This window comes from Equus quagga, chromosome 11 (genome assembly GCF_021613505.1).
Source record: "Equus quagga isolate Etosha38 chromosome 11, UCLA_HA_Equagga_1.0, whole genome shotgun sequence".
Lineage (NCBI taxonomy): Eukaryota > Metazoa > Chordata > Mammalia > Perissodactyla > Equidae > Equus > Equus quagga.
Window position 1 is genome coordinate 879,169 of NC_060277.1, and position 26,960 is coordinate 906,128.

General features: G+C 49.3%; 1 protein-coding gene across 1 annotated transcript; it reads right to left on the reverse strand.

The window, feature by feature from the left end:
- Positions 1 to 12,760: 12,760 nt before the first annotated feature.
- Positions 12,761 to 26,954, reverse strand: TNFAIP3 (TNF alpha induced protein 3). Its single transcript, XM_046677539.1, has 9 exons — positions 26,946 to 26,954; positions 23,905 to 24,213; positions 20,467 to 20,657; positions 19,689 to 19,836; positions 19,370 to 19,540; positions 18,397 to 18,577; positions 16,372 to 17,291; positions 15,633 to 15,829; positions 12,761 to 14,737 (listed from the first exon to the last, which is right to left on the reverse strand). The coding sequence occupies exons 2-9, from the start codon at positions 24,197 to 24,199 to the stop codon at positions 14,456 to 14,458; spliced, it is 2,385 nt and encodes a 794-aa protein (XP_046533495.1). The 5' UTR covers positions 24,200 to 24,213; positions 26,946 to 26,954; the 3' UTR covers positions 12,761 to 14,455.
- Between the last annotated feature and the right edge of the window lie 6 nt (positions 26,955 to 26,960).

Here is a 26,960-nt window from a genome sequence, read left to right on the forward strand (position 1 = left end):
TTTCTTATCAGCGTGGGTCATTTTGAATGAAAAGAGCAAGTCACTAAAGAACAATTATATGAAGTTCAAATTTCGTGGGCAAAGAAAATACATTGTTTGGGGATAAACGCCTCTGTGGTAAAACTGGGAAGAAAAACAAAGGCATCATGAACCCAGAAGGAAACCCACAGCCTCTTCTCAAGAGACCCGCTTTCCTGCTGGGGCTCTGGCTCCCTCCACGCATGGAACCCCACGTCTCAGGAACGATGGAGAAGAGGCCTGGGGCAGGGTACATGGGACGGCAGCGTCGCCAAGTGGAGGGTATACATGTGTTCATTTATTACTATTCTGTAGGCCTTGTACATATATTAAAAATATGCTTTTTGTATTAAATATTTATTTACAATTTTTTGCTAAAGAATAAAAACTTTGAAAATGAGAGAAAACTTTATTAGAGCTGGTTTGAGCAGTCTAAACATTCCTCTTAGAGTAGCACGGGCTTTTGAGACAGAAAGCAGCATTTTCAGATGTGGCTGTGACATTTCTGACCCTCAGCTCTCTTGTTTGTCTGATGGGGATAAGGTGGAACTCCTCATGTATTGTTAGGGTTAAATGAGATTTTTTTAAAGCCCAGCTCATGGACGGCCATATACTAAGCAGGCAATATATGTGGTTTTGTTATTATTATTGACAGATCATACTACAATAGTGAAGAGTTGTTTAAAAATAAACAGGAATAGGAATTACAATCAGTCTTTTGAAATAACATATACTGAGGTTATCGTAAATTAGTGCTGCATTGTTTATAATATTGCTTCCAAATTTGAGGAATATATTTTATCCAAATAACTCAAAGTACTTGGTGCACTTCCCCCAGACTTTCCGACAGCCAGTTTGTGGGGACATTCGCTTGTCCCTCGCATTTCGTCCGTCACATCAGGCTGGATTACGCCTTAGTTCCTGTGGATCGCCAGGCAGCAGGAGTGAAGGTCGTTCATCCTGACGTCCGCTCCCATCCGAAGAAGATAGAGGGGAAGACGGAGGCTGAGAGGAGCCCTCGATTACTCAGGGATGCACGGGCGGGCAGGCTGGCACCTGGGAGCTTAAGGTTTGGCGTGGGCACTCCATCTGGGGGCATCACGGCCTAAAGTTGTGTCAAAGCGAACTGGTTGTATGGCCCCAGAGGGGTGGGCTTGGGGTGGCTTCTCCTGACAGCTTCAAAGGACTCAAAAAAAGTTACATGGCTGAAACTTCTGAACCCAAAGAAGAATTTCCTCCAATCGCAAGGAACCAAGACAAATGCCACATTTCCTGACCGCCCACTCACCTTGCCACCCCCGCCCCAGACCCTGAGCACAGAGAGAGAAATCACAGTAGTGAATTAGCATTCATGAGGCAGACTTTCCTTCCCTCACCCGCCGAGGAGGGGCCGGCAGCGGGCTCTGTGACTCTTCGAGCTGGGGACTGGCTTTCAGTATTAGACATCCGGAGTTTTTGAAAATTAACACTGGAACAAAAGTGACTCGCATACTCCATGCCCCCTTCACCCGCCCTCGGCCAAAACTTTAAGTATCTTTGGGGCTGCTTAAAAAAAAGAAAACAAAAAAAAACACGAACGGGAAACACTCTCTAGAAACGTAGAAATCAAATCAGTACTAAATGTGGCTGTGGCGATTACCACCAGCTATGACTTGTTGTGCTCCCAACCAAAGGAGCAATGTTTTACTATAAATGATGCCCCTCAGACTCTGCCATCCGCTCTGCTGTCTCTTTCCAGCAGTCTGACCGTCACGCGTGACTGCAGCCATGATGCAATAGGCTTGGGGTCGTGGCCTGTGGCTGGGGGAGGCCTGGTGATGGAGGAGCTGTGGACTTGGCCAGCCCACGCTGTGGGCACAGGGCCGGTGGCCAGAGCTTTTCCGCTGTGGCCCTGCCGGGCATCCGCGGCACCTGAGCCCCCTGGGAAGTGCCCCAGTGATCACAGACCGGGTGGGAACCCCAGGGCACCGTGCTGACTTTCCTGCCCTACACATTTCTTAGGTAAGAGTTTAATAATAAATTCAATTTCCAGTCCCCTCTTCTGCCTTGTGGGTTTTCAAAACCCAAAAGACTTACCTAAAGCAACGCACACATCCCGAGGAGATCCTGTCCCCCGTGGGGGGGCTGGGCTCTGAGATGTCCCGCCGACTCGTCTTCCAGTCCTCCATGGACACCCTCAGGATGACATCCACTGGAGACCTGCTTCTAGGGGTTGAGCTTCCCACCAGCAGGCAGTGTGAACTCTCCCAGACCACCGAGTAACACCAACACTGTGCGCTGAAGCCCCACAGGGCTCCCTAACCTGGGAGGGTGACGTGTTCCCGGGACAGTACAGCTGTACGGACAGCCACGTGGGGTGGTTGTCTACCCAAGCAGAGAACGACAGGTCCTCAAAACATGACTCTTTGGGAGCCTCGAAATTCACTATTATTATTCTCCAGCACATGGTAGAACATTCCAGAAAGTGCCCGAAGGCTGCTCACGCACAAAGGAATAGGGTGCGATCTGGGGTTGAAAGGTGTTTGCCTCAGTGTCCAGAGCAGCAGTAAGAGGTCTCTTCCCTCCCAGTCCTTTGGAAGAGCTCTGTGTCGGCTTTGGATGTGACGGATTGCTACGACCCAGTCATCCATGCATTTCACGGGAGGTGCGGGGGACATGCCTGTGACTTACCCAAATAGAGACTCTCCTCAAGTCTCGCTTCAATGAGGCATTCCCACCTTATGAAGGAAACTGGCACCAACCTTCTCTTACCGAGGTTAGCACGTGCTTGAAGAAGGAAACTGAGACTCAGCCCCGGTGTGCTTGATGCCTTCCCACAGCCTTCCATGGAACTGGGTCAACGGACAAGGAATTTTCGTGATTTAGCACTGCACTGAAAAACGGAAACGGTGCCCAACTCTGCTGCCATTTAGAACTTCAGCGCCGCTTTTGAAGGACGTGTGATGGTCCCAAAGGCACTTTTGTTTTGTTGAACATGGTGGGGTCTGGGCTCACGACTTTGGAAGGAGGAGCTGGAGGGGGGTGTGCTCTTTATCACATTTAGCAATCTTTTCTTTTCCTTTGGAGAGCATATTTGGTCTTGTTTAAGAAATTCTTTTCTATCCTCAGGTCAGAAAAATATTCACCTATATTTTCTTCTTAGAGATTTAAAGTTTTGACTTTGGCACGTAAGTCCTTGTTCTATCTAGAGGTGGTTGTGTGTGTGGTCTGGGCTCGGACTCCAACTTCAGCTTTGTCCATAATTGTAACCAGTTTTCTAACTGCATTTATTAATGATTTCTTCCTTTCCCTGAGCTCAGCTGTGTCACCCCGTCAGGCAGCAGATTTCCACGTACGTGTCTTATGAAGGGTGCTCAGCCCTCCTGGGGATCAAGGGAATGCGAACCGGGACAACTGAGATGTCATTTTACACCCATTTATTGGCCTCTCTGTGCTGTTCCACTGAAAATGTGTGTGGCCTTGTGCGGTACTGCACTGTATTATTTGTCACAAATCGTTAATCTAGGATAATCCAGCTAGCTCGTGCCGTATTCCTTTCTGTAACAGTCAGATTCGGTTTGCTGACGGTCTGTTTGGCGTTTGTGTGCCTGCACCCGTGGTTGTGTCAGGCCTATAATTTTCCTTCCTCCCTCTATTCTCGTCTACTTTTGGCAGCAAGCTCATGTTGAATTCACAGAATGGGCTGTGCAGTGTTCTTTCTCTACGAATTGTAGAACTAACATGAAGAATAGGTTTTAAGAAAAGTTTTCTTAAAGATTACAAAAGTAATGTACATTCATTACTAGAAATCATAAAAATACCCAAAATTATAAAGAAAAGAAGAAAAATAATTTATAGCATTATTGTCCAGGAAGCGCTCCTAAATGACTGCTAAACACATTTTGGCCTATTTCCTCCTGGAACTTCTGGTCAGCTTTTGCAGGATATGTCCAGCCCGCTCTTCATCTACAGACACACACACAGGATTACCATCATTGCAGCAAACACTATTTTATCTATTTTTGCTACTTCATTAGCATTTCCCTGGGCCATTAAATATTCTTCAAAAAAAGGAATTTTAGTAGTTGTATTTTAAGCTAATAAATCCATATTAAACTCCCCTGGGTCCCAAAGAAAAATTTTCATTTTTTTTAGATGAGTAGTTAAAGTCTAAAATCTCCACAATAATACATTAATGTCTATTTTCACTTCCTGTTAAGCTTCGGGCACCTGCACTTCATTCTTAGCTCCTTCCTCATCCTGACCCAGCTGGCCTGAGCAAGCCTGGATGGGCATCAGGTGCCCCAACCCCACCCAGAGGGGCATCGTGAATTTGCGTTGGAGCCCAGCCTTGGTGCTGGGGGGCGGCGGGTGCTCTGTCATCATCAGCCCCTGAGCTGCATCCTTTCCCTTCCTCCAGGCCTGCACTGGGCAGCTTATCCTGACTGAAGTTCCCCATACCGGCCCGGAGCCAGGTCACGAACTGTACTCAGCTTATCTGAGGCCTTGACAACGTGCTTTCCTGTTGCCAGATATTTATTCATTTATTTTGTTAGTCAGTTGGTCAAGTCAACAAAAATATACTGATTGCCTTCTCTGTGCTAAGACGCGGCCTGGATTTCAGTCTGCTGTTGAGATGTCATTCCAAGACAGGTGGACAGTCCTGTTTTGCCCCAAATTGGACCTCCTAGATATTGATGTCATATCAAGTTGACTATATCCCTTTGGATGCTGTAACTTGAAAGTCTGGCCACCCATCCTCGGATCCAGTTCTACATCCCGGCAGTCCCATGTGTTCTGGCGCCCTCCCCTCTCCTCGTCTGCCCTGAGCCAAGGTCCTAGCAGACCCTTCAGGTGAGCCTTCTTGGGTTCTGACCTTCACAGCATTCGTAGTTTACCAAAATGTCTTCACGTGTATTTTCCCATTCTAGGTTTTAAACCTTAAAATAACTCTCTGAGGTAGGAGTGGCAGCTTGTTTAATTTTCCTCCACTGAGGAGGAAATTGGCTTTAAGTTAATAAATAGCCTCTTTAGGACTTGAACACAGACCTTTGTCTGATTTCAGTGTTCTTTCCACTTGATGGGGGCTGGAGATGACTAACCTCCTCTTCGAATTGACCTTCAACTCATCTCGGGAGGCAGCCAACGTTCCAGTGTGAAAGCTTAGCATCTGAGGCCTCCCAGGACCACACTTTAACACCCAATCATTACTCAAAGGTGTAAATATCACAGAGTATACAGTTAGTAGGATAAAACCAGGGCATGTAAAGGAGCTTTGAGAAACATCCTTGACATTTCTCCTGGTCTCTTGTGTATGGGACCAGCCCCCCCATGAGAATATGGTTCTTCCCAGTCACAGATCTATCTGCGGGAGAGCTCTCTGTGGTTTTTCTCAGATCCAGGCTGGCGTGGGTGTTTCATAGGAGGGAGGTTATCCCGAAATACACAGCGTATGTGCAGTGTTATTGCTACCATCTTGGCCAGCCCTTCCAAGCTCTCCTTCCGTGTAGGGTCTTTGCTAGCAAGGACCTTGTTTAGAGTGCCCCTCTGCAAGGAACTCTCCAGAGATTGAAAAGCAAAAGAAAAAGAGAAACCATCTCCCCTGGTGACTGCTGTAGGTAGAGAGGGAGATGAATGAAACACAGTTCTTCATTTTCCTACTCTTTGAGAGTCAACAGCGACTTTTCCTGAGCTGCTCTCCCGCAGCGATTCTGTCAGTTTTGTTAGCATCACATTTCCCACATTAAATCACTCCCTGCTTAGAATTTTTAGAGTGGTGTTTTTTTCCTGACCTGATTTTGGCAGACTACAGCCCTTTCCCATGGTGTTGTACCTTTGGTTTTCATCTTGGTTTCTTTCTCTGGATCGGAGCTCTTGTAGAAAGGGATGTATCTTGCTCCTCTTTGTACACCAGTGCTTGCAATAACAGAAGGCACTCCATAAACGTTGTTTAAAAAGTGCACAGAGAACAAATTTGAGTGGGGAGAGGATGAGATATTTTGGAGCAAGCCAAGAAATATATATCCTGAGTAGAAATAAAAGGAGCTCTTCAAAGTGTTAATCTTTAACTCCAGACTTATTTTGTGTGGGTCAACTAGTTGATTTGTATTTATAGCACTACCTTGACTAAGGAATTCTATGCAAAGAAAGCCTCTTTATAAAGAAGTTAGACCTCTTAAGAAATCACAAAAATATTTGCACACCATGCAAATTAGCATTGACACGCTTGTTGGGTTCAGTCAATGGGGACACGCCTTCTCATTGAGGTTTGTTAGTGGTGATCGCCACAAGAGAATTTACACAAATACTCTTCATTTTTCAGCCCATGGTTGGAGGTAGAGGGGGCTGGCCCTAGGCAACATGAAATTCTGATCCCTAATAAACACGTTAGACTTCACGCACTGTCTCCACATTTGCTTCCAGAGAAAGTCTAAACTGTGTCAGACATGGGGTTAAGCACACAGAAAAAGAAAGTTTCTCTGCTTTAGAAAATGCACATTGATGACAGACAAATTAACCAGTATTTACAAAATAGTGACAGAAAGTGATGGAGTTTAATGGGACACCCAGGAAAAGCAGCTGACTCAGACTGAAGAGGGTGAGACAGAAGGTGTTCCTGGATTAGGGGACTCTTGGGTTGCGTCCTGAGGGCTGCATAAGAGTTGGCTGGAGATAAGGCTGTTCGGGCAGTGGGAATGGCAGGGACAGGCTTTGGGCTGTGGGCTTGTGGCACACCTGGTTTCCACATGTGTGTGCACGGATGCAGAGAGCCATGGGCCCACATCACAAAGGGCCTCGGGGGCCACACTAAGGAGCTTGGACTTCACTGAAAGTCCACAGAAGGCCATAAAAACCAATCCTGTGGTTCACTGAAATTCACTCAGAGTTCAGGGACCCTGCGCTTCATCCAAGCCCTTATCCCTGAAATCCTCCAGGCCCAGGGTAATCCACGGGTCCCACGGGAGGAGCATGAGTAGAGGGGATTTAAGAAGATCCCACTGGCTGCACCGTAGGGGTCATAATTAAGGGCCAGAGAGCAGGTGCCAAGCTGGTGCAGTGGTCCAGGCTAGGAGCCATCTGACCGCCGGCCAGGGAGCCTGGAGGAGCTGGAGATTCCCAAGGAGCAGACTCTAACCCGTCTTTCCCTCTCCTTTATTATTTTTATAAGGAAAACATTTTTTTTATTTAAAAATTTTCCTGTCTCATTTTATTTCATTTTCATTTGTATTAAATAATACTTTATAGTCTACTCCTCTCTTTACCCAATGGTTTGGAACCTATGCTTATGTTACTACATCTGTAGCCAATTCTCTGACAATCAGATTTAATCTTTAGTGTTTTTGGGATGGAAGTACACTTACTCAGACCTGGAATACCTGGAATACACATATAATGGGAGTACATGCTCAAAAAGTTTTACTGGCAGGGACACACAGTCAAAAAAGCATGAGTCCAGAGGCTGGCCCTGGGCATAGTGGTTGAATTCGCACACTCCACTTCAGTGGCCCAGGGCTCGTGGGTTTGGATCCCAGGCACAGACCTACACGACACTCATCAAGCCACGCTGTGGTAGCATCCCACATACAAAATGGAGGAGGATAAAGCAGGCTATGGATTCAATGCAATCCCTACCAAAGTTCCAACAACATTTTTCACAAAAATAGAACAAAGAAGCCTAATAAATATTTATATGGAACCACAAAAGACCCAGAATAGCCAAAGGAATCCTGAGAAAAAAGAACACAGCTGGAGGTATCACACTCCCTGATTTCAAAATATACTACAAAGCTATAGTAACCAAAGCAGCATGGTACTGGCACAAAAACAGACATACAGATCAATGGAACAGAATCAAGAACCCAGAAATAAACCCACACATCTACGGACAGCTAATATTTGACAAGGGAGCCAAGAGCATACAATGGAGAAAGGGGAGTCTCTTCAATAAATGGTGTTGGGAAAACTGGACAGCCACATGCAAAAGAATGAAGTAGACCATTATCTCACATCATACACAAAAATTAACTCAAAATGGATTTAAGACTTGAATGTAAGACCCCAAACCATGAAACTTCTAGAACAAAACATAGGCAACACGCTCTTTGACATCGATCTTGGCAGCATATTTTCAAGTACTGGGTCTGACCAGGCAGGGGAAACAATAGTAAAAAATAAACAAATGGGACCACATCAAACTAAAAAGCTTCTGCACAGCAAAGGAAACCATCAACAAAATGAAAAGACAACCTAACAACTGGGAGAAGATATTTGCAAACAATATATCTGACAAGGGGTTAATATCTAAAATATGTAAAGAACTCATGCATCTCAACAACAAAAAAACTATCAACCAAGTGAAAAAATGGGCTATAGATCTGAACAGAGATTTCTCCAAAGAAGATATACAGATAGCCAATAGGCACATGGAAAGACGTTCAACATCATTAACTATCAAGGAATGCAAATAAAAACTATAATGAGATATCACCTCACTCCGGTCAGAATGGCTATAGTTAACAAGACAGGAAACAACAAGTGTTGGAGAGGATGTGGAGAAGGGAACCCTTGTACACTGCTGGTGGGAGTGCAAACTGGTGCAGCCACTATGGAAAGCAGTATGGAGATTCCTCAGAAAATTAAGGATAGATCTACCACATGATCCAGCTATCCCACTGCTGGGTATTTATCCAAAGAACTTGAAAATGCAAAGGCATAAAGATACTTGCACCCCTATGATCACTGCAGCATTATACACAATAGCCAAGACTTGGAAGCAACCTAGGTGCCCATCAAGGGACGAATGGATAAAGAAGATGTGGTATTTATACACGATGGAATACTACTCAGCCATAAGAAATGATGAAATCTGGCCATTTGTGACAACATGGATGGACCTTGAGGGTGTATGATGAGTGAAGTAAGTCAGAGGGAGAAAGTCAAATACCGTATGATCTCACTCTTAAGGAGAAGACAAAAACAACGACAAACACATACCAACAGAGACTGGACTGGTTACAAGAGGGGAAGGGGGAGGGAGGAGGGCAAAAGGGGTGATTAGGCACATGGGTGTGGTGATGGATGGTAACTAGTCTTCCGGTGGTGAACGTGATGTAATCTACACAGACATTGAAATATAATGATGTACATCTGAAATTTATATAATGTTATAAACCAATGTTACTACAATAAAAAAAGAATTAAAAGATCAACAAAAAGTAAATTTAAAAAACCCAGAAAACAAAAACAAACAAAATGGAGGAAGATTGGCACAGATGTTAGCTCAGGGCCAACCTTCCTCACCAAAAAACCCTAGCACGAGTCCATTGTCTAGAGAAGATCTTCTCTACCAGGGCTGTGCAGTCGAATCTGCACTGAGTTCCCGGCCAGAGGCAGGGCACAGACATGGGGTTCTCAAACACACTGCAGATGTGTTGCGGTGACGGGAGCCCTTGGCTCAGAATCATTGTTCTAGAGCAGAGGTTCTTAGGGTGCGGTCTGGAGACCTCGGGGGTCCTTAGGACTTTGTCAGGGACTCCACAAGGGCAGAAAACACATTCATAACAACACTAAGGGGGTGTCTGCCTTTCTTGCTCCCTCTCTCATGTGTGTACGGTGGAGTTTTCCAGAAGCTCTGTGACATGTAATGATGTCATCGTTCTGGAAGCTAATGGAATGTCTGCTTGTGCTCTGTGCTTTGAATTTTTTTAGTTTCAATTTCTAAAATGGTAAATACAAATAGATATAACACACATAAACAAAAGCTCTCTGGGGCCCTCAATAATTTTTAAGAGTTTAAAGTATCTTGAGACAACAATGTGCCCTATTCTAGAGAGTCTGGAAGAACACAGAAGGCCATGAAATATTTATATATACACATAATACAGTGGCAGAGACGAGCACGGGCACTTGAGTGGCTTCCAGTTGTGAAGAGCATCGCACAGCGTGTTGGAAACTGGACTTCAAAAGCTTTTGATCTCATATCATCTTTAAAAACACTTTTGAGCATGCACTCACAATATATATTATTTTAAATCAACTAAAATATACTATTTTATAAAACAATAATCACAAAATATAGGAATTTTAAAACTGCGATAATGATGAATTAAGTAATATTTTAAAATAATTATTTTTATTAATGGTGAAAGCATCTTTTGCTCTCAATAAGGAACAATAAAATTAATAAATATGCTTCATTATATTTAAAAAAATCATCATCTGTCACTTTGTGATAAAGCCATTCCATGTCTGATTCTAAGTTTGCTGTATCATGATCCTTGATGTTAGTGACGTCAGAGCTGGAAAAGACACCTGCAAGAGACAGAAAAGAAGAGAAGATGGACAGAAAGAAAAAGCCACGGTGCCTCCTCAGTCACAATGAATTACGTTTTGTTCTCAGCTATCAACTCTGCAAAGGTTTTTGTTGAAACTCAGCTAGCAACTCCCAATCTTCTTTGATGTCAGTTAGTTGGCAAGGTGTGAAGATATGTTGATATTTCCAACAAACGGGTTCAAAATCTCCTGAAATTCTTCGTTTGGATAATTTGTAAACAGACTGGGGAATTTGGCTTCAAGAGTGCAGATGAGAGTTTGTAGATTGCACAGCTACATCGGCTTCGGCAGCAACATCGTCTAACAGGGGTAAGCCAGATGCCACACTGCCCCCTCTGAGCCCAGCAACTCAGTCACTTCAGGACCGTCGGTGACGGTGACCCCTGGTCCCAAAGGGAGAACTCCACCCGAGATTCGTACATCAAGCACCGGCACGAGGAGCTCAGAGGTTGCCCATTCTTCTCCTGTGTCTCCTGGTTGTTGCTCCGAGCTCTGGGCGCGGCTGAAAGCCATTGGGAGTTTAACTAGAGGAGAGCGTCAACAGGCACGGGAAACAGTCAGGGCACAGCAGCGGGGGACTGAGGGGGACGGACAGGAGGAGCCTGGGGCCCGGCTCAGCACAGGCACAGGGAAGGCGTGCATTCGAGAGGCATTTTGGAAGTTCGGATGTAGGAGGAGAGAAGTCCAGAGGTGGTAGGAGGACGATAACGCCCCCCCCCCCGCCCCCCCAGGCGTGGGAGGAAGAGGGCAGGGATGAGGTCTGACGAGGTCCTTTTGGATGAGGTGGGGTCACACCCCTGTGGGGTGAAGGCAACATCCTGCAGCCCCGGGAGTGAAGGGCAGGCCGAGGCACAGCCGGTTCCCACCAAGTCTCACGGTTCCGCCCTCTTTTGCCTGCATTCTTTGCCTTTTTGGAAAGTCATCAATTTCTCTGAGACTCTGAAGAAAGCAACCGATTGGGCCCTCTTCAGAAAAATAACATACACCCCTCAATGTAAAATCGTGTGCAGGCTTCACAGGGCCCCGTCCTCCAGACGGGAGCCCTGCTCTCCTGGGCCCTGGCTGTCCTCCCACCGGCGGCATCTCCCTGTCTCTGTGCCTGTCTTCTGAGTCAGAGGTAACTTGCTAATTATAAGTCACTTCCTATTTTAGAAATGCTGATGACTTATGGTCAAATGCTTCTGTTCATCATGCTGATGCAAGCACTGTATTTTTAATGGGAGGTGAGAGAGGGCAGGCAGAAGGGAGGAGAGAGAGGGGGTCCCTTTGAGGGTTTGTGGGTGAGCTCCTAGGGGAGGGAGGCAGTGGGCACACACCTGCAGACGAGTCTTGCCTAAGTGAACCAGAATCTAACGAGAAGCAGGAAAAAACAAGCTAAGTGACACCACAAGAAAGCAATCAGCAAACCCAGAATGTGGGCTCTTCTACAGAACAAATGGCCTAGTCGCCCCAGCAAATTAATAGCATGGAATGTTAAAAGGGAATGTCACAGAAGAAAAGCCTTAGGAAACGTTAGCAACCAAAAGCCCCAGGGCTCTGTTCTCTTGTGAGAACTTAGAATACACACTCGGATCGGACGGCATTAATAATTTAGCTAGGTGTAATAGTGGTGGTGATGTGAAAAGGACATATTCGCATCAGCTGGGGATGTGCGCCTGCGTTTCTGCGGGGGGAAGGACAACATCTCTGGGATTTGTTTTGAAACAATCCAGAAAAAGCCAGAGGGGTGATAGATGAAACAAATTCAGAAAGTGTTGATAACTGTTGAAACTGGATGGTGGATGGGGGCGTGTCATCATACTCTTTTCCACTTTGTTCTATGTTGAAATTTCCCACGGTAAGTTAACGAGATTATAAATAATCGTTTAGAAGTGTGGTTCTGAACTCCGGCTGATGACCAGACTCCCGGGGAACTTGAAAGAAAGATTCCGTGAGCCACACCGTCCTGCTGGACCAACCCTGGGGGCACGTTTCTCTCAGGGGAGAATACGTCATTTTATAATTTCCCAGGACACTGGCGCTGCCAGGTCTGACCTGGGAATCCTCCCACCCTCCCCTCTCCCCCTCTCTCCTGCCTCTCTCTGCTTCTCCCTTGCTTCTCCTTTGGGCACTTTATCAGGGCTGAGGGCAGGAGCCTTGGGGGCACAGGGACCAGCCACTCATGGATCCCACACTGGCAGGCCGATCCCTCCCTCCCATCTCGGCCTCGGCGTCCCCGCTGTTGACCAGGCGCTGGCCCTCACGCAGTTCTTTCCACAGAGTCCTCTGACCACCCCCGGGATAGGAATGCATCCCCTGCCCAGGGACACCTTGAAATAAAGCTGTTGGGGAGGTGAGGTCTTAACATGAAAGCCTGTCTTTTTCTTTCATCATTTGTAAATAGCACACATCAAAATTTGTTCTTAAATAATTTATTTTTTAATATTGGCTTTTGTGAGAAGTTACACTTATTTAGGAAAACTTGGAGAAACCAAGAAACAGAGTACATAGCAGTTTATTAAGGACAACTAAATGTGCAAATTTCAAATGTTTTCTATAATAAGTATAAATAATTCCAGTTTTTCACATTAAGAATGAAAATATCAATACACACAAAATATTAAAATATCATATTTAAAAGAACTAGAGAAAATGCTGGAGTTTATTTGGGATCTTCCAAAAGAAATTTCAAAGAATGTCAGGGAGATGGACTCCAGGAGGAAGCATGTCAGGCAGGCAGGAAGGCTGCGAGTGGCAGATGGCACACATTCAGGTCCCTGTCCAGACCCGATGGGGGTGGCCTTCGCCTCTGGGGACAATGTGTTTCCCTCCTTTTTGTTCCAGAACAAGGACGACAGGAACACAAAGCACACTGACAATCTGCAGGCCAAGGGCAGAGAGGGCTCCTCTTACTTGTGGTGATGGGGTTTTGTGGTCCCAGTGCGGGGATGTCACTGGACTGGAGTCTCTTCCCAGCACCCCAGACCTCACCGAGGGCCAAGTCTGCCCCTGGGACCTGCTCCTTCCTGGTCTTCTCTCTACGGAGGTAGATACTCAGAGGCATCCACATTCTGTGAGAACACTTTCCCAGAGGGCAGCTGGGAAGCGCTCTGCCGAAGCCTCAGTCAGAGGAAGCAGGAGATTTTCTGGGTGTAGGTGACAATCCGTCCTCCCCCAGGGAAGGCCCCAAAAGGCATCGAGGGGGCCAACGCCTGCTGCAGTCGGAACACGACCCGGGCGAGGGTGTTACCTCCGGAAGACACCAGAGAGCCTTCCCCAGGGAAGAAGGAACAGCTTCATTTAAATAACTTTGATATTTGCAATAAAATAAATAAAGTGAGTTATAAACACACAACAAAACAGTCATCTGAGTTCGTGAAAACTTGATGAGCCGTGCCCCCACAACAACCAGAAAACACGTTATTATTATTCATTCTCCTGTTTCAACTCCTAGGGCAGCATTTACCATCATAAGAAAAACTGCCGCATCTGCCACACAAGGGGACACCAGGATGTGCACACCTTTGTGCACACCTCAGTCCAAGCCACCCTCTTCAGAAGAGAAGACAGCGACGGCCACGAGTGGCAGGCTCCCCACTGGAACAGTCTGACTTCTAAAAGGTGCATTTTGTCAAAAGCAGCTGGTTCGTTTTTCAGTGTGAACGAACTCTGTCTCAGCAGCCTCAGACTCACAGCCCCCGGATGGTTCTGCTCTGGCCATGTCTGTCGGGGGCACAGGGACGAGGCAGGGAGGAAAAAGCCATTAACTGCTGACACTCTGCACGTGTCCATTTTCCCTGAGCTTCTGAGCTCCCTCGGAGGCTGCGGGCCAGGAATGCAGCCTCACGGCTCGGAGAACGTCCGACGGAGGGCAGGTGCCACAGCTCTGGCCTCCCAGCCCACCAGACCACGACGAGGCAGTCCTGGCGTGCATTTGAAGCCCACCGAGTCCCTGGCCTTCTGGCTGGCGGGAGGTGCCCGGGGCAGACCCCACGCCATCTGCCGCCAGTCATGGGCGCCGCTCCCAGGCCACCTGGGACCATTCCTGTCACAGCCGAGTGCTTATCTTTCCTCACCGCTCAGAGACACGCGGGGCCCTGCTGCGGGGAGTGCTGTGCTGCGGCCATGGGGCCGGCCTGCCCACCGGTCAGCCGTACATCTGCTTGAACTGAAAGCACTCGTTGCAGTAGCCGCTGCACTTGGCGTTGCCGAAGTGGTCGCAGGCGGGTGCACGGCAGCGCTGCTTGGGGGGCTCCTCGGGCGCTGGCTCACCGCGCCGGGCAGCTGGCACAAGCTGGCTGAGGTGTTGGCACTCCATGCAGAGTTCCTCGCTGCGGCAGGCCAGGATGTTCTTGCAGGAGGTGCGGGCGCACTCAGGCCTGGCCGCGCTCTGGGCGGCCCGGGGCACGTCCCTGCGCTGGCTCGACCTCTGGTGGAAAGAGCAGAGGGCACTGTCACCATGAGTCTCGGGTTCGACATGACCTCACACAATGGCAGGGACCCCACAGAGAGTTCAGACGACCAGGGGACCCAGAGCCCCTGGTGCGGTCTGTGAACAGCTGCTCCCCAAGGACGCCGCCTCCCCATCCCAGAGGCAGACCCAGCCCCAGGGAGGCCGAGGAACCACCGGTCCCCTGAGGGCCATGCGCAGCCCGCCCCTTCCATGTGGGTCAGTAGGAAGCTGTCCTGTTCAACAGACCCCATTTTCTGTGGACAACAGGGCGGGAGGCACCTATTAACCAAGGTGTGCCTTCTGTGTACACCACTCAGCGGAGGGGCTCGGACACCCTGGCTCCCCTGTCTCCTCGTGATAAGCACACGAGTAGTTCTGTGCTTCTCCTACCAATCCAACAATCTCTGATCGCCATCTGGCTTTCTGGAGGCATTGAGTGGTTTTATTGAATGGCTGATTTTATTTTATTTTTATACTTTTTATTATTTTTTTGGTAAGGAAGATTGGCCCTGAGCTAACATCTGTGTCCATCTTCCTCTATTTTGTATGTGGGATGCTGCCAAAGTGTAGCTTGATGATTGGTGCTAGGTCCATGCCTGGGATCTGAATCCACGAACCCCAGGCCACCAAAGCAGAGTGCATGAACTTAACCACTACACCATCCGGCTGGCCCCTATGGCAGATTTTACTCACTTTTTAAAATGGATTCTAAACCATACTTAGGGCACAAAACTAACAGCAGGTGCTGCCCTTCCAACCCGGGGCCACAGCGACTCCCCCCGTTCCTCCCGGGGCTCGGCAGGGAGTGAAGTCTGCGCGTCACCATGGGAAGGAACCACTCCAGCGAGGGCACCGGGCGGGGGGCAAGTACCTCAAAGTGTCTCACCAGCTGCTCTTCCGTCCTCTTGGCTTCATGAAACCTCTGGCTCTGGGCCTCAATGAAACACTTCTGACAGTATCCTTCAAACACGGTGCTCCCCAGGGCGCCACACTCCCTCCCCAGGCAGGGGACGGCATTCTGGAACCTGGAGGCTGTGGGGCCGGCTTTCCCCGAGGCAGCGACGAAACCTAGAAGAGAGTTGAGGCTGATCAGAACCACAGGTGGGTCCCTAGGCGGACAGACGCTGACACTGGGGCCGTGGACAGGTCCAAACAGAGATTACACAGCTGCACTGCTCATCCCAGGACCGGAACAGGGGCCAAGCGTTCCCTCCTGCTCTAGGACCAGAGGTTTCTAAAACCCCCGTGTTTTCTCGCAAGGTCAGCACAGACAGCCCTCTCTCCAACTACTGCTGCTCAGATTTGGAGCTTCTCTTATATATCAGAGTTCAAAAAAGTCTAGTCTGAGCTGTACCCTAAAAAGGCAACACCGGACAACCTTATGCAAACAGGTCTGTGAACTCCACCCACAGGCTCTCTAGCGTCCGGAACGTGGCATTCTCTGCCTTTTGCTTCTGTGTGTGGCTGGCAGAGCCACTGTGACTGTCCCTCTGTGCAGGCCACATCCTACCCCACCACCTAGAGGGGCTCTGTGTTGGAGGTTAGGGAACACATGCCTCCCAGGCAGGGGTCTGAGACGGGGGTAGGAAGCCAATCACTGGTTCACTCACGTTTGTTTTCTCTGTACTCGATAAAGCACAGGGTGCAAAAGCCCTTGTTTTCTGGAGTCCCAAAGTACATGCAGCCAGCTTTTCTGCACTTGCTTGTGGCCGTCCTGTCTCCAGGGGTCCGAGCGGCCTGAGATAGGCAGCCGGCGGGGGCCTCGTTCCCCAGCCTGCGGCAAGAATGTGGGGAGAGACTCTGGACAAGCTGCGAGGGGTCTGACTTGGAGCGCTGATGGCAGGAAGAGGGGGCTCCAGAGGCGAGGTCGGAGGGCGGCTCTGCTGTAGTCCTTTTGAAGCAAGCACTGCAGATGCCGTTGAAGGTCCTGGTGACGTCCTGGAGGCAGGCGCGGCACTGCCCAGGGTCCACGCGCCTGGCGCTCTCGGTGGCGGGGCCCGCGCCGAGCTGCCGGGCGTTGTGGCAGCGCTCACAGAAGCCGTTGTGCTGCACGTTCAGCGTGAAGGGGCAGCCGGGGCTCCGGCACTTCATGGCCGTGGTCTCGCTGAACAGGAACAGGCTGGGGGCCGTAGGTGGGGCCGAGCGGGGGCCCCCGGCCGGCTCCTCGGGGCTCCAGGCCGGGGGCTCGCAGGCCTCACCGCGGGAGGCCCCCAGAGCCACGCCGGGCAGCGCCTCAGGGCCCGGCCGGGAGCCCAGCTTCAGGGGCTTGTTCGGGCCCCTGCGCCTCCGCTCTGAGCACTCGTGGCACAGGGGCTGTGTGTTCACCGACATGAAGAATGGGCAGTTGGGCGTCTCGCACTTGACGTCCATGAGGGAAAGGTGCGGAAGCGAAGGCTGCAGAGCGCTCTGGGCGGGCGCCTCTCTCCGCACGTGCTCGCTGCTCTCCTGCCACTTCTTGTACTCGTGCTGGACCAGCTCAAAGTAGTCGTCCACCAGGTTGATTTCTGCAGGCAAGTTCGCTTCATCCAACCTGAGGACCACGAGGGAGAATGTGAGGTGACACAGACACTGACTCAGACACACACAATGACTCTCATCCTCAGCTCACAGCGCGGACTCTCAGAATCTGGATACAGAGACGGCTTGATGACGGCTCCCTGAGACGCAGGCCCACAGGAAAGCGGCGGCCCAGGGCCGCTGAGACATCATTATCCTGAGAATCACCATCATATTTAATCCGTCTGGGTCCACCCAAGTCACAGATAATTCCAAAGAAAGGGCCACTCTGGGGCTGCCTCCACTCTGAATTCCTGTCTCCTCTTTCAAAAAGCCACTCGCTTTCTAACATCTCAGAGATCAAACTCTTAGTAAAACACGACTCAGTGAACTCATTTGGGGCTTGTCTGCTTTACGGTACAAACTACCCTGGAACTCTGTGTTCTGCATTTTGCTGTCATTCCTCTTAAACCTGTGCCTGATCTCTGTTAGAGCTGACAGCGACCGAGAGGCGGACACTCCTGGAGGTGTTGCTGACTTCAGACACCCCGTAATTTGTGAATCTCCACTCTGAGAAACCAATTCCCTGACGCCTTTGTGGTCACCTCTCATGCCTTTCAAGTTCTAAGAAACAGGTGTCTCTATCATAAAGCTGGCGTTTAAAGTCTGGACACCTGCACACCAGGTACTCTGGGTCTCTCCCCCACTTTCCATGTGGCAAAATCATACAGCTGCCACATACACACCAACCCAGTCTGTGTCTGATGTGTCTGTCCGTCTGTCCTCGCCAAGAAGCCAAGAGAGAAAGGCTTTTGTTTCCAAGAATTTTCACTTGCTGATCTAAGACCAGGGCAATTAAAAAAAAAAAAAACTACTATCTTTGATGTAAACACACTCTTAATTCTGAGTCTGAGCCTCCAGATGTGCAGGGAGATCATTCCGAACCAGCACTTGTTCCCATCTGACACCAAAGTCAGCAGGCCTGAGGTGAGCCTCCGCCCGCACACAAGCCTCTCCGTGTGTTTCCCATCGGGGGAAACCGGCTCCAGAGCTGCTCGCTGCCAAGGCCCCGGCGGGAGCAGCTCATGCGGCTGAAGCAGGAGCCGGACGCCGAGGACGGAGCGGGGGGAAACCCTTACTTGGCAGCGTTGATCAGGTGGGTGGTGCCATGGTCCCAGCCCTGCACCGGGATCTCCATCACTGTCAGATACTCTTTCAGCAGCTTGTCCTTCATCTCATTCTCAGGATCCGTCAAGAAGTGAACTTTTAAGTCTTCAAATCTTCCTCGCTCTCTGTTAACAAGGGGAACGGCTCGGATTTCTGAGGGAAAAATAACACAAGCGAAATATGATTCTACTGAACGAAACTGTGTGTGAGGCCACAGAGGGGTAATGGTGAAATTCTGCAGGCACAGAAAGGGTGCAAGCATGGGGTGGAAAAGCACGCTCTGGCTACACGCCCAGCCGTGGAAGGAGAGTGCACTGACTCTAGCAGACAATGCAGTTTCCAGGAAGCTCACAGAGTATTCAGCTGCCTGGAGGGGGCGGATCTCATTGGTTAAATCTCCACACTTCAGGATCAGATGGACCTGAGTTCGAATCCTGACTTTGCCACTATCAAGCTCTGTGACATCAGCAAGTTGTTTAACTTCTCTGAGCTGCAAGTGCTTCCCCTGTGACCTGAGGCTACCAAGGCTTACAGCCCATTGGGATGCTGTGAGGACGCCATGAAACAAAATAACGCACTTGATGGACTCAACTGCACAGTTAGCTGTCCCCACAGCAGCTAAGCTGCATTCCTCGGTGCCAGGCTGCGCTCTGTGTGCCAAGTGTCGTGTGTTACAGAAACGTCATGGTGATGCTACAGGCGCACCTCTACCTGTAACTATGTGCTGAGGGGCTGCCCACGCCCTACACGGAAAGGCAGGGGCTTCAATCACTGCTGTGGCATTAATGCCGCTAACCATGCACATGGCAGAACCCTGAGTTTCAACAACGGAGGCTCAGGGAGCCCATTTCAACCAGGAGCAAGAGTGAAGCCTGACGCTCCCAGGGAGCAGGGTGCACGCTGTCTGCCAGCAGTCACAAAGGGAATCGAGTGTCAGTTTCTCACCTGGCCCGCTGTCCTTGAGGGTCACCAGGGGCACGAAGTGGTGGCTGTCGTAGCCAAGGACGACGGGGTATCGGCAGCACTCCTGGGCCGGCCAGTGGAGAGGCAAGTAAATCCCGCCCACTTTCAAGGGAGCGAAATTGGAGCCCGAGTCCAAACTTCTCAGCATTTTGTCTGTTTAAGGAAAGAGAAAGAACAAATAAGGCCCTCAGGTGACTCCCATCAAATTCGACTTGGCCTGTAACTGTGGTGCTCTGGGTTCTTCCCAGGAGTTAGGACATCAAAGCGGGAACGCACTTAAATACACGGGGTGGTCTCTCACCTGAGATGACAATGATGGGCCTTCTGAGGATGTTGCAAAGGACAAATATGTGTATTTCCTCCAGGGAACTGTACTGCAGGCCACCTCGGGCCCCCGGGGTGTCCGCGGACGCCATTCGGACGAGGGTGTCCCACTCCTCGGTCCAGTTCTGAGGGGAGATGGAAAAAGATGACTGAAGGGATTCTGCGTCAAAAATCATTCTGACTCCACCTGTAATTATTCATTTATTTAACTCAGCTTACTCTTCCCCTTTCTGGAAATCATCATTCAAATGATCACCCTTTTTTCCTCATTTTGGTTTTTTTCCTTTACTTTTTCCACTACAAGGCAGACTGAGAAATGGGGGAGGATGGGGACAGCACCTGCCTTCAGAAAAATCCCTGATGAGGCATAACACTGGAGCCCCTTGTCCAAATGAGCACAAAATTCCCAGCTTGTGACCGAGACCGGGGAGGCTGGTGCCTGAGCATGAGTGGCAGGCTCAGGAAACAAGCAGAGGATGATCGGACCAAAGAACCAAGGAGGCGCAGGGAGGGCCAGGATCAGAGGGACCCGGCCATGTGCACGGCCACAGCCAGGAGCTGCACCCGCCCGCCCGGCTGACAGGAGCCTCGGGCTCCTGCGACAGGAGGTTTTGGTGTCCTTTGTGGACTGTGCTGGGCTCGGCCGAGCGCACGTGACCCGGCCCATTACGTGCTCCTGACAGTAGGGCCGGCCTGAGGGTCCCGTGTCCCCATGGAGCCCAGTCGACAGATGCCAAACAGGAAAGAACACGTACCCGGGTATCGTAGCAAAGCCCCGTTTCCACGAACTCCTGAGACTTCAGGGACTCCAGCTGCCAGCGGAATTTGAAGTTGCGTGTGTCGGTTTCCTTGAGGGTGCTGAACAGCACCTTCCTCAGCACCAGGTCCGTATCCGGGATGCCCCACATGTACTGGGAGGCGGCGTGCATGAGGCAGTTCCCGTCACCTGCGGACAGAGCAAGGACGTCAGGCAGCCGCAACAAGGGCCTAGGAGCGGGTCAGAACCAACCCGGCCCTGCTGTGCTCGTGGCTGAGTGGGGCGGGTGGGCGATGCAGGTGGCGCATTTCTCAGTCAGGGGCCAAATGACAACAGCTCACAAGCTGATGTCAGCTTTAAGGAAGAAAAGCATCCTTTTCCTCTCATTTTCAGTGACTGAGAGCAACAGAGCCGGAGACCAGGGCCTGATCCTGTGGGACGCGGCTCCAGCCTGGCTTTGCCCTGACTGCGTGAGTGGCCTTGGGGGCCATTCCTAAACCTCTCTGAGGATTCTGTCCCTGTGTGACATGAGGCCTTCGGGTTACCATCTCTCAAGGCTGTCCCTTTCCATTGCTCTTCCATGTCCTGGCCACAACTCTGCACTGACTCTCTAACTCTAGGAGACCACAGCGGGCACCCATTGCAAGCCAGGAGGCTGGCCTGCCCGTTTGCTGGACAGGGATGGTCTGGCTGTGACTTCGTGATAAACGGCTGGACCGTCCCCTGCTGCCGTTGGGGCCTTGGAATGTCCTCTCCTGGTTGTGAAGTGACAGTGAGAGCTGCAAACTAATTACCTGCTGCCTACCTGCCACGGCCCCCAGAAACGCCTCACGTGAACCTGCTGGCTAACAGCTGCATAGCCCTTTCTAAAAGTTAAGGAGAGCCTGGGTGTCTACACTGGCACAAATCCAGTGTCTAGGGCTAGCACTTTAAGAATTTTGAGCATTCTGAGAAAGAGATCTAATTTTATTCTATTAATTTGTTACTTTCACAGGTTAAGATCCACATTCAAGAGATGGCATTTTTTACAACCTCCAAACAATAAAAATTTGGGGGGAATTTTAATTAAAAAAGTTAAATCAATCTCCTTTGGCAGGTGCACAGCTGGTTTTATAAAGAAAGGTTCACCTGTTTTCTTACACTGCTCTGTAAGTAGGGCAATAAAAGCTATGTGAAATGTTATCAAGTTTTCGTTATAGTCAAACCGTAAGAAAAACCAAAACAACAAAGAAAACCCCTCAAATGTATATCCACAGACAGTATGCCTTCAATTTACACACTTAGAAACACTGGCTAAATAAGTATCCAAACGAACAAACAGTGAAGATGGCTCAAGCCGTGTGGCAATGACTGCGTTCTGCTGAAATTTCCCCTTTGCAAAATCTAGAGCACAGATAAGGCCTTCCTTCTTCTTCTTCTGCTTACTTTCAGTTCTTGATTGAGATGCACCAGAACAAAATTCCCTAAGTAACATCTGGAATTCCCCAGCGCTAAGTTATTTGACTAGCAATTGAGCAACAGCTATTGTACTTTTTGTTCTGGTGTGTAGACATTTAAACTGCCAAGTGCACCCTGGACTTTCCAAGTGGGTGTGGTCAGGGCGGGCTGGAATAAGCCACTCATTATACAAGCGAAATTGCTGCAGCCAATAGACGCTGGAATTTTTCGCATGAAGTTTCAATTCTGTGCCACCTACTCCCTTCCTCATCCACCGCAGTCTCATATCCTCAAATGCAAACTTGTGAATCACCCCCTCCCCAAACAGACCACTGACTCTGTTGAACCCTCCTGTGGGGGAGGGCTTAAAAAAAGAAACAGGTGCTAATAAAAATCAGAGAGGAAAAGCCATTTGCTTTCTCCCCTCCCCTAAACAGCTTTTCTTCCTTTTCCAGAATTTTAAGGAATTTTCTTGAAAGTGGAGAAATAAAAGCATTCTGAGCCTAAAATCCCTACTTCCCAGAAAATGTTATCAAAAGGCATTGGCTTTTGTAGTTTTATCTGTAAGGTGAATCTTTGTTGATTTAAATGACTTATCTTTGCAAAACAAGTGTTTACTACTTATGTCCATTTCTTCTCTTAAGGAAATAGAGCAAAGTGAACTTAAAATGTCAACTAATTCTGTTCATGATAAGAAGGTTTTCCTCGTTCTACCACATTTCTATTTGGCAGAATCTGTTTCCAAGTCTCCCAAAGTCGACCCCATCTCTTTTTGTAAGAAAACGAGAGAGAGTTAAAATCACAAACTGTCAAGAATATAAACCTCTTGATGATGACTTAACCTAATTACCTACTTCTGTGCATCAACTGATTTAATGCCAAGAACTGTGTAAACACTAGCCACCCAGTTTTCTCTCTACTGATGTTTCTAAGAATCTACGCTCTGAAAATACAGGCAAGATGTTGGGGTGATGCACGAGACTCCTCAAAGCAAAGCGAAAAACACATCCCAGTCACTCCAAGTCACGAGAGTCAGACGCGGCCAAAGTTAACACGCATCTCAGTTAACATTCTCATCAAGTCATCGTCTGCGCGTGGACGTGTCATTTCGGTCAGGAAGGTTTAGGACCTCCGTTGGCAGAGGACCTGAGCTTCCTGCTCTTTCCCAGACAAGGAGCACTCAGTTGAAGGCGGACAGTCTAGCTGCTCCTGGTAATAGCTACGTTACAAGGTAGCATTCTGTAGCTGCGAGAAACAGCATGCTTGGATGCTTCTATGATGTACACATTCTCCCTCAAAGGAAATAATTAAAAAACAAAACAGTACAGCTTACAGCAGGAAACAGAGACTAGTAATAAAGGGCCAAGAGGCAGACAGGCACAGACAGCAAGAAGTTCAGGGCTGGGAACCCCTAAAAACCTTGACATAGAAGGCTGACACCTGCACTAAAATCTGAAATACCTTCCCGTGTCATATCACGGGACCACAGACGACAGAACGCTGCTGCGACCCTCGCGCCCTCAACAGCCAAGCACTGGTTAACCCATAAAATGCCACCAATTCAGCAAGTGTAATGTCATCACCACAAGTGTTTCCTACTGACAGTGGGGACAACAGTAATACCAGTTTTCACACCAGGCTTTCCTTTTGAACCCAAAGCCTTTTAATATTTCCATTACCGGCCAGGAAAGGGTATTTCACAGATGATTAAACAGCTGCAAGAATTAGATACATAAGTCACCTAACGGGGGTGGGGGAAGCAAAGTGTTTAGAAACGCAATCCCCAAGCCTCAGTGTGCTCTGCTCTCTAACACACACAACTACAAAGCATCCTTAATAAAAATATTCAGGAAGCCAGCTTGCTTTTATCACATGCCCCATATAGTTTCCATGCTATGGTGTCTAGGGATCAGAGGAGACTGGAGCTGGGGCAATGCCATTAAAACTGAATGAGCAGGTGCCGCACGACAGGAGCCCCCCAGACATCAGCGAATCTCACCGTTCGTTTTCAGTGCCACAAGCTTCCTGACTTCTCGACACCAGTTGAGCTTCTTCTGGCTTTCCAGGGAGGCCTGGATGTTTCTGTCGATGAGAGCTCTGTGGATGATCTCCCGAAACTGGGGACAAAACTGGCAAGTTCTGAACATTTCCAGGGTGTATCGGTGCATGGACTTAAAATGATGAATGATTCCATTGGTAGGTTTGAAAAGGTCTTCTGGAGTCCGCTCTCTTATCTTCACAGCTTTCCGCATGTTGCTCAGATACAGAGCCTGAGGAAGGACGTGCTCAGCCATTGTGATCACGGCACCTGGAGGGGGAAACCCATTCCGTCAGCCACTCTGACCCTGCTCCCTAGTACCTGGTGCAGGAAACCCCAGTGCTTGAGCTTGTCATTATACTAATCTGTAGGCCAAGATCTTAGTCACCTCTACTCCCAGGATACTAGCTGGCCCCAAAGATTAACTCACACTGGAGTGTTTTAAGTTACATCACTTTTAAAGATTAGTCTAAACAAGAGAAGGAAGGCGGAGAGCGGGTACTGAAGAGGAGGGGGATAACCCGCGTTTTCAGTAACGTTCATCAGGGAGCTGAGCCCGTCTGCCAGCAGCAGATGCTGCACCTCCTGGCTGACTCAGGGTCCCATCTCATGCTGACAGCCTGAGGGATTGCCACCGGACCTCAGGGGCGCTGAGTGCTGGTTACAGGCATGAGGGAGCAGGCAAGGCCGTGGCTCCTCCCCTAATACCCTTCCCAAGCAAACCTAGCTCTTCTGCAAAGTCTTGATTTCTCCCTTTTAAGCACCTACTCCCATGATATGACAGTAAACATTTTGTGAAAAATCCTGCAATTTTGTGCTGTTACCCAGGCTGCTGATCAGTTTCCTCTTTAGCCCCAAAGAGAAATATTTATAAAGCATTGATTCATAAAATTTATTATAATGTTTATAAAGAGTTAAACTGAATGTTTTATGACCAATGAAAAAGCCTATTTCCAGCAAGATGCTTTGCAATTTTAAGAGCAAACCAACAGGAGTCTTTCAGAACCTCTCCACTGACCTTTACAACATCAGAATAAGAAACAGAATAATAACAGTAACAGAATAATAAGTTCTACACTTCCAAGAGCAGACACTGGAGCCCAATGATTTCAGCTCAGCTGCCAACCAGACTTCTCCTCCTCCTCCAGGTACCAACACTGAGATGCATTTCCCACCCTGTCTTCACCCTGGAATCTTCAAGCCTAACTGACTGGTGGAAGGAAATGGAAGTGTGGAAGCAGACAAGGAAAGAAGTTCCAGCCAGCAGCCACTCAGGAGAAGTGCAAGAGGAGGGGCCAAAAACCAGCATCTACAACCCATGCCAAGAGTGGAATGAAGCGAGCTGATGCAACGTGGGGTCTTTGCAGGGTGGAGCTGTGTGGAGAGCAGCTCTCATTCACCAGCCCTTTGTAGGGTGCCTTGCCGCACATCCTAATTTCCAAAATGAAGACAAAGGTGGTTTCAGAGCATGAAGACACTCCCTAGGAAGTTTCACAGTGATTATCAATCCCACTCCTCCATCATACCTTTTGCCAGGGCAGGATCCTAGTTGAGACAGACCTTAAACCTATGTAAGTGGGAGAAGAAATCTGGATTTTAGGGAATCCACTCCTGGTGGGTGTAGGCTCTCTTAAAGCCATTGATGAGGTGGTTTAAATGCCTGTGGACCACTCAAAGGCGAGAGGGACAAGATGACCTGAGGCTGCTTCTGAGGAGTTTTCTGTTTTGGATCGGGATTCCTAATCTGCTTGCCAGGTGAGGCCTGGGAGAAGTCATTCTCTGGGTCAGATGTAATCTCTCCTGTGATGTCAGAATTCCCTGCAGGTGCAAGTAGGCAAAATTACAGCAGGACCACCGACACGATGAAGGAACAAAAACATCAGCACACCTCCCGTCTGTGGCATGGCAAGAGTTCTCTCACGATGTCATTCCATCACTCAGCAAGCTCTGCCCGACCAGCTACAGAAGGCTGAGGGCTGCTCTGGAGGCTGCCGCTAAAAATCAAAGACGACCTCATTCCCCGTCCTGAAATCTCTCGACCACCTTAGTCTGCAGCTAAGGCAACAGAAGCATAGGTCCTGCCCAGGTCCTGACCCGTCCAGAGGCGGAGCTTTGCCTAGAAGCCAGGTCTTCCACCACCTGCCCCCTCCTAGTCCCACAACAGCACACCTGCGGCTGCAGCGCCGGCCGCTCTCGGGTGGAAACAGATGGAGTAGGACAATCTGAAACCAGCTAAGTGCTGCCTCTTTCTGCTTTTCTGACTCTTCTATTATTCTCTTCTGACCCAAAGATCTTTCAGCAAAGATCTCAAATATTGAGAGCTGTAAACCATATGCAAGCCACGCAAACGTCAATGTTCCACAGTCCAGTGTCATGTCACCCACAGGTGCAGCCCTGCACAGCTTGCAGAATCGCCTCCTTGCCCAAACTCCCAAGTCTTGGACTTCTGCACACTTAGGATTAAACAACAAATGTCCCTGACCTATGATTACAAGGTCCTTACAGGGAAAGACACAATGTTACCCTTACGCTTCTTTTCCATTTCTGTTACCTCACTGACACTTTATCAACAAATACCTTATCGAAGTTTTGGAAAGTATCCCTCCAAAAATTCAAAGATTGCACAAAGAATTGCAAAGATCAAAGCAGCACCTTAGACTACGAGAGGGGAGCAGTAAGCGGCTACTCCATAATAGAGGCTGTGGTCCAGAGGACGCGGCAAACGCTGCCCGGAGACCCTGGAGCAGCCCGGCTTGCCAAGGAAAGCGTCAGCGGCTTGGAGACTGGACACAGAGCAGGTGTCCTTCTTCCCCCAACAGGCGCCTGCCCGGACCGGGGTGCAGGACGCGGACGGCGGGCCGGGAGCGGACGCGCCCCCCGCTCAGGACCGTGACCCCCAAGGCGGGTGCGCGCCGTCGGGAGGGGCCCGGGAGGGGGGCGGCAGCGAGGCCGAGCGCCCGCGCCGGCGCTGCAGGGCGGCTGTCCCCGCGGCGGGCGCTTACCTGTGCGGCCGGGCC

Coding starts and splice junctions, on each gene's coding strand:
- TNFAIP3 (XM_046677539.1), bottom strand. CDS start 24,199: ATGGCTGAGCACGTCCTTCCTCAGGCTCTGTATCTGAGCAACATGCGG. Junction 19,837..20,466: donor GGCTTTGCTACGATACCCGG/GTACGTGTTCTT, acceptor ATCTCCCCTCAG/AACTGGACCGAGGAGTGGGA. Junction 17,292..18,396: donor CACCTGATCAACGCTGCCAA/GTAAGGGTTTCC, acceptor CGTGGTCCTCAG/GTTGGATGAAGCGAACTTGC.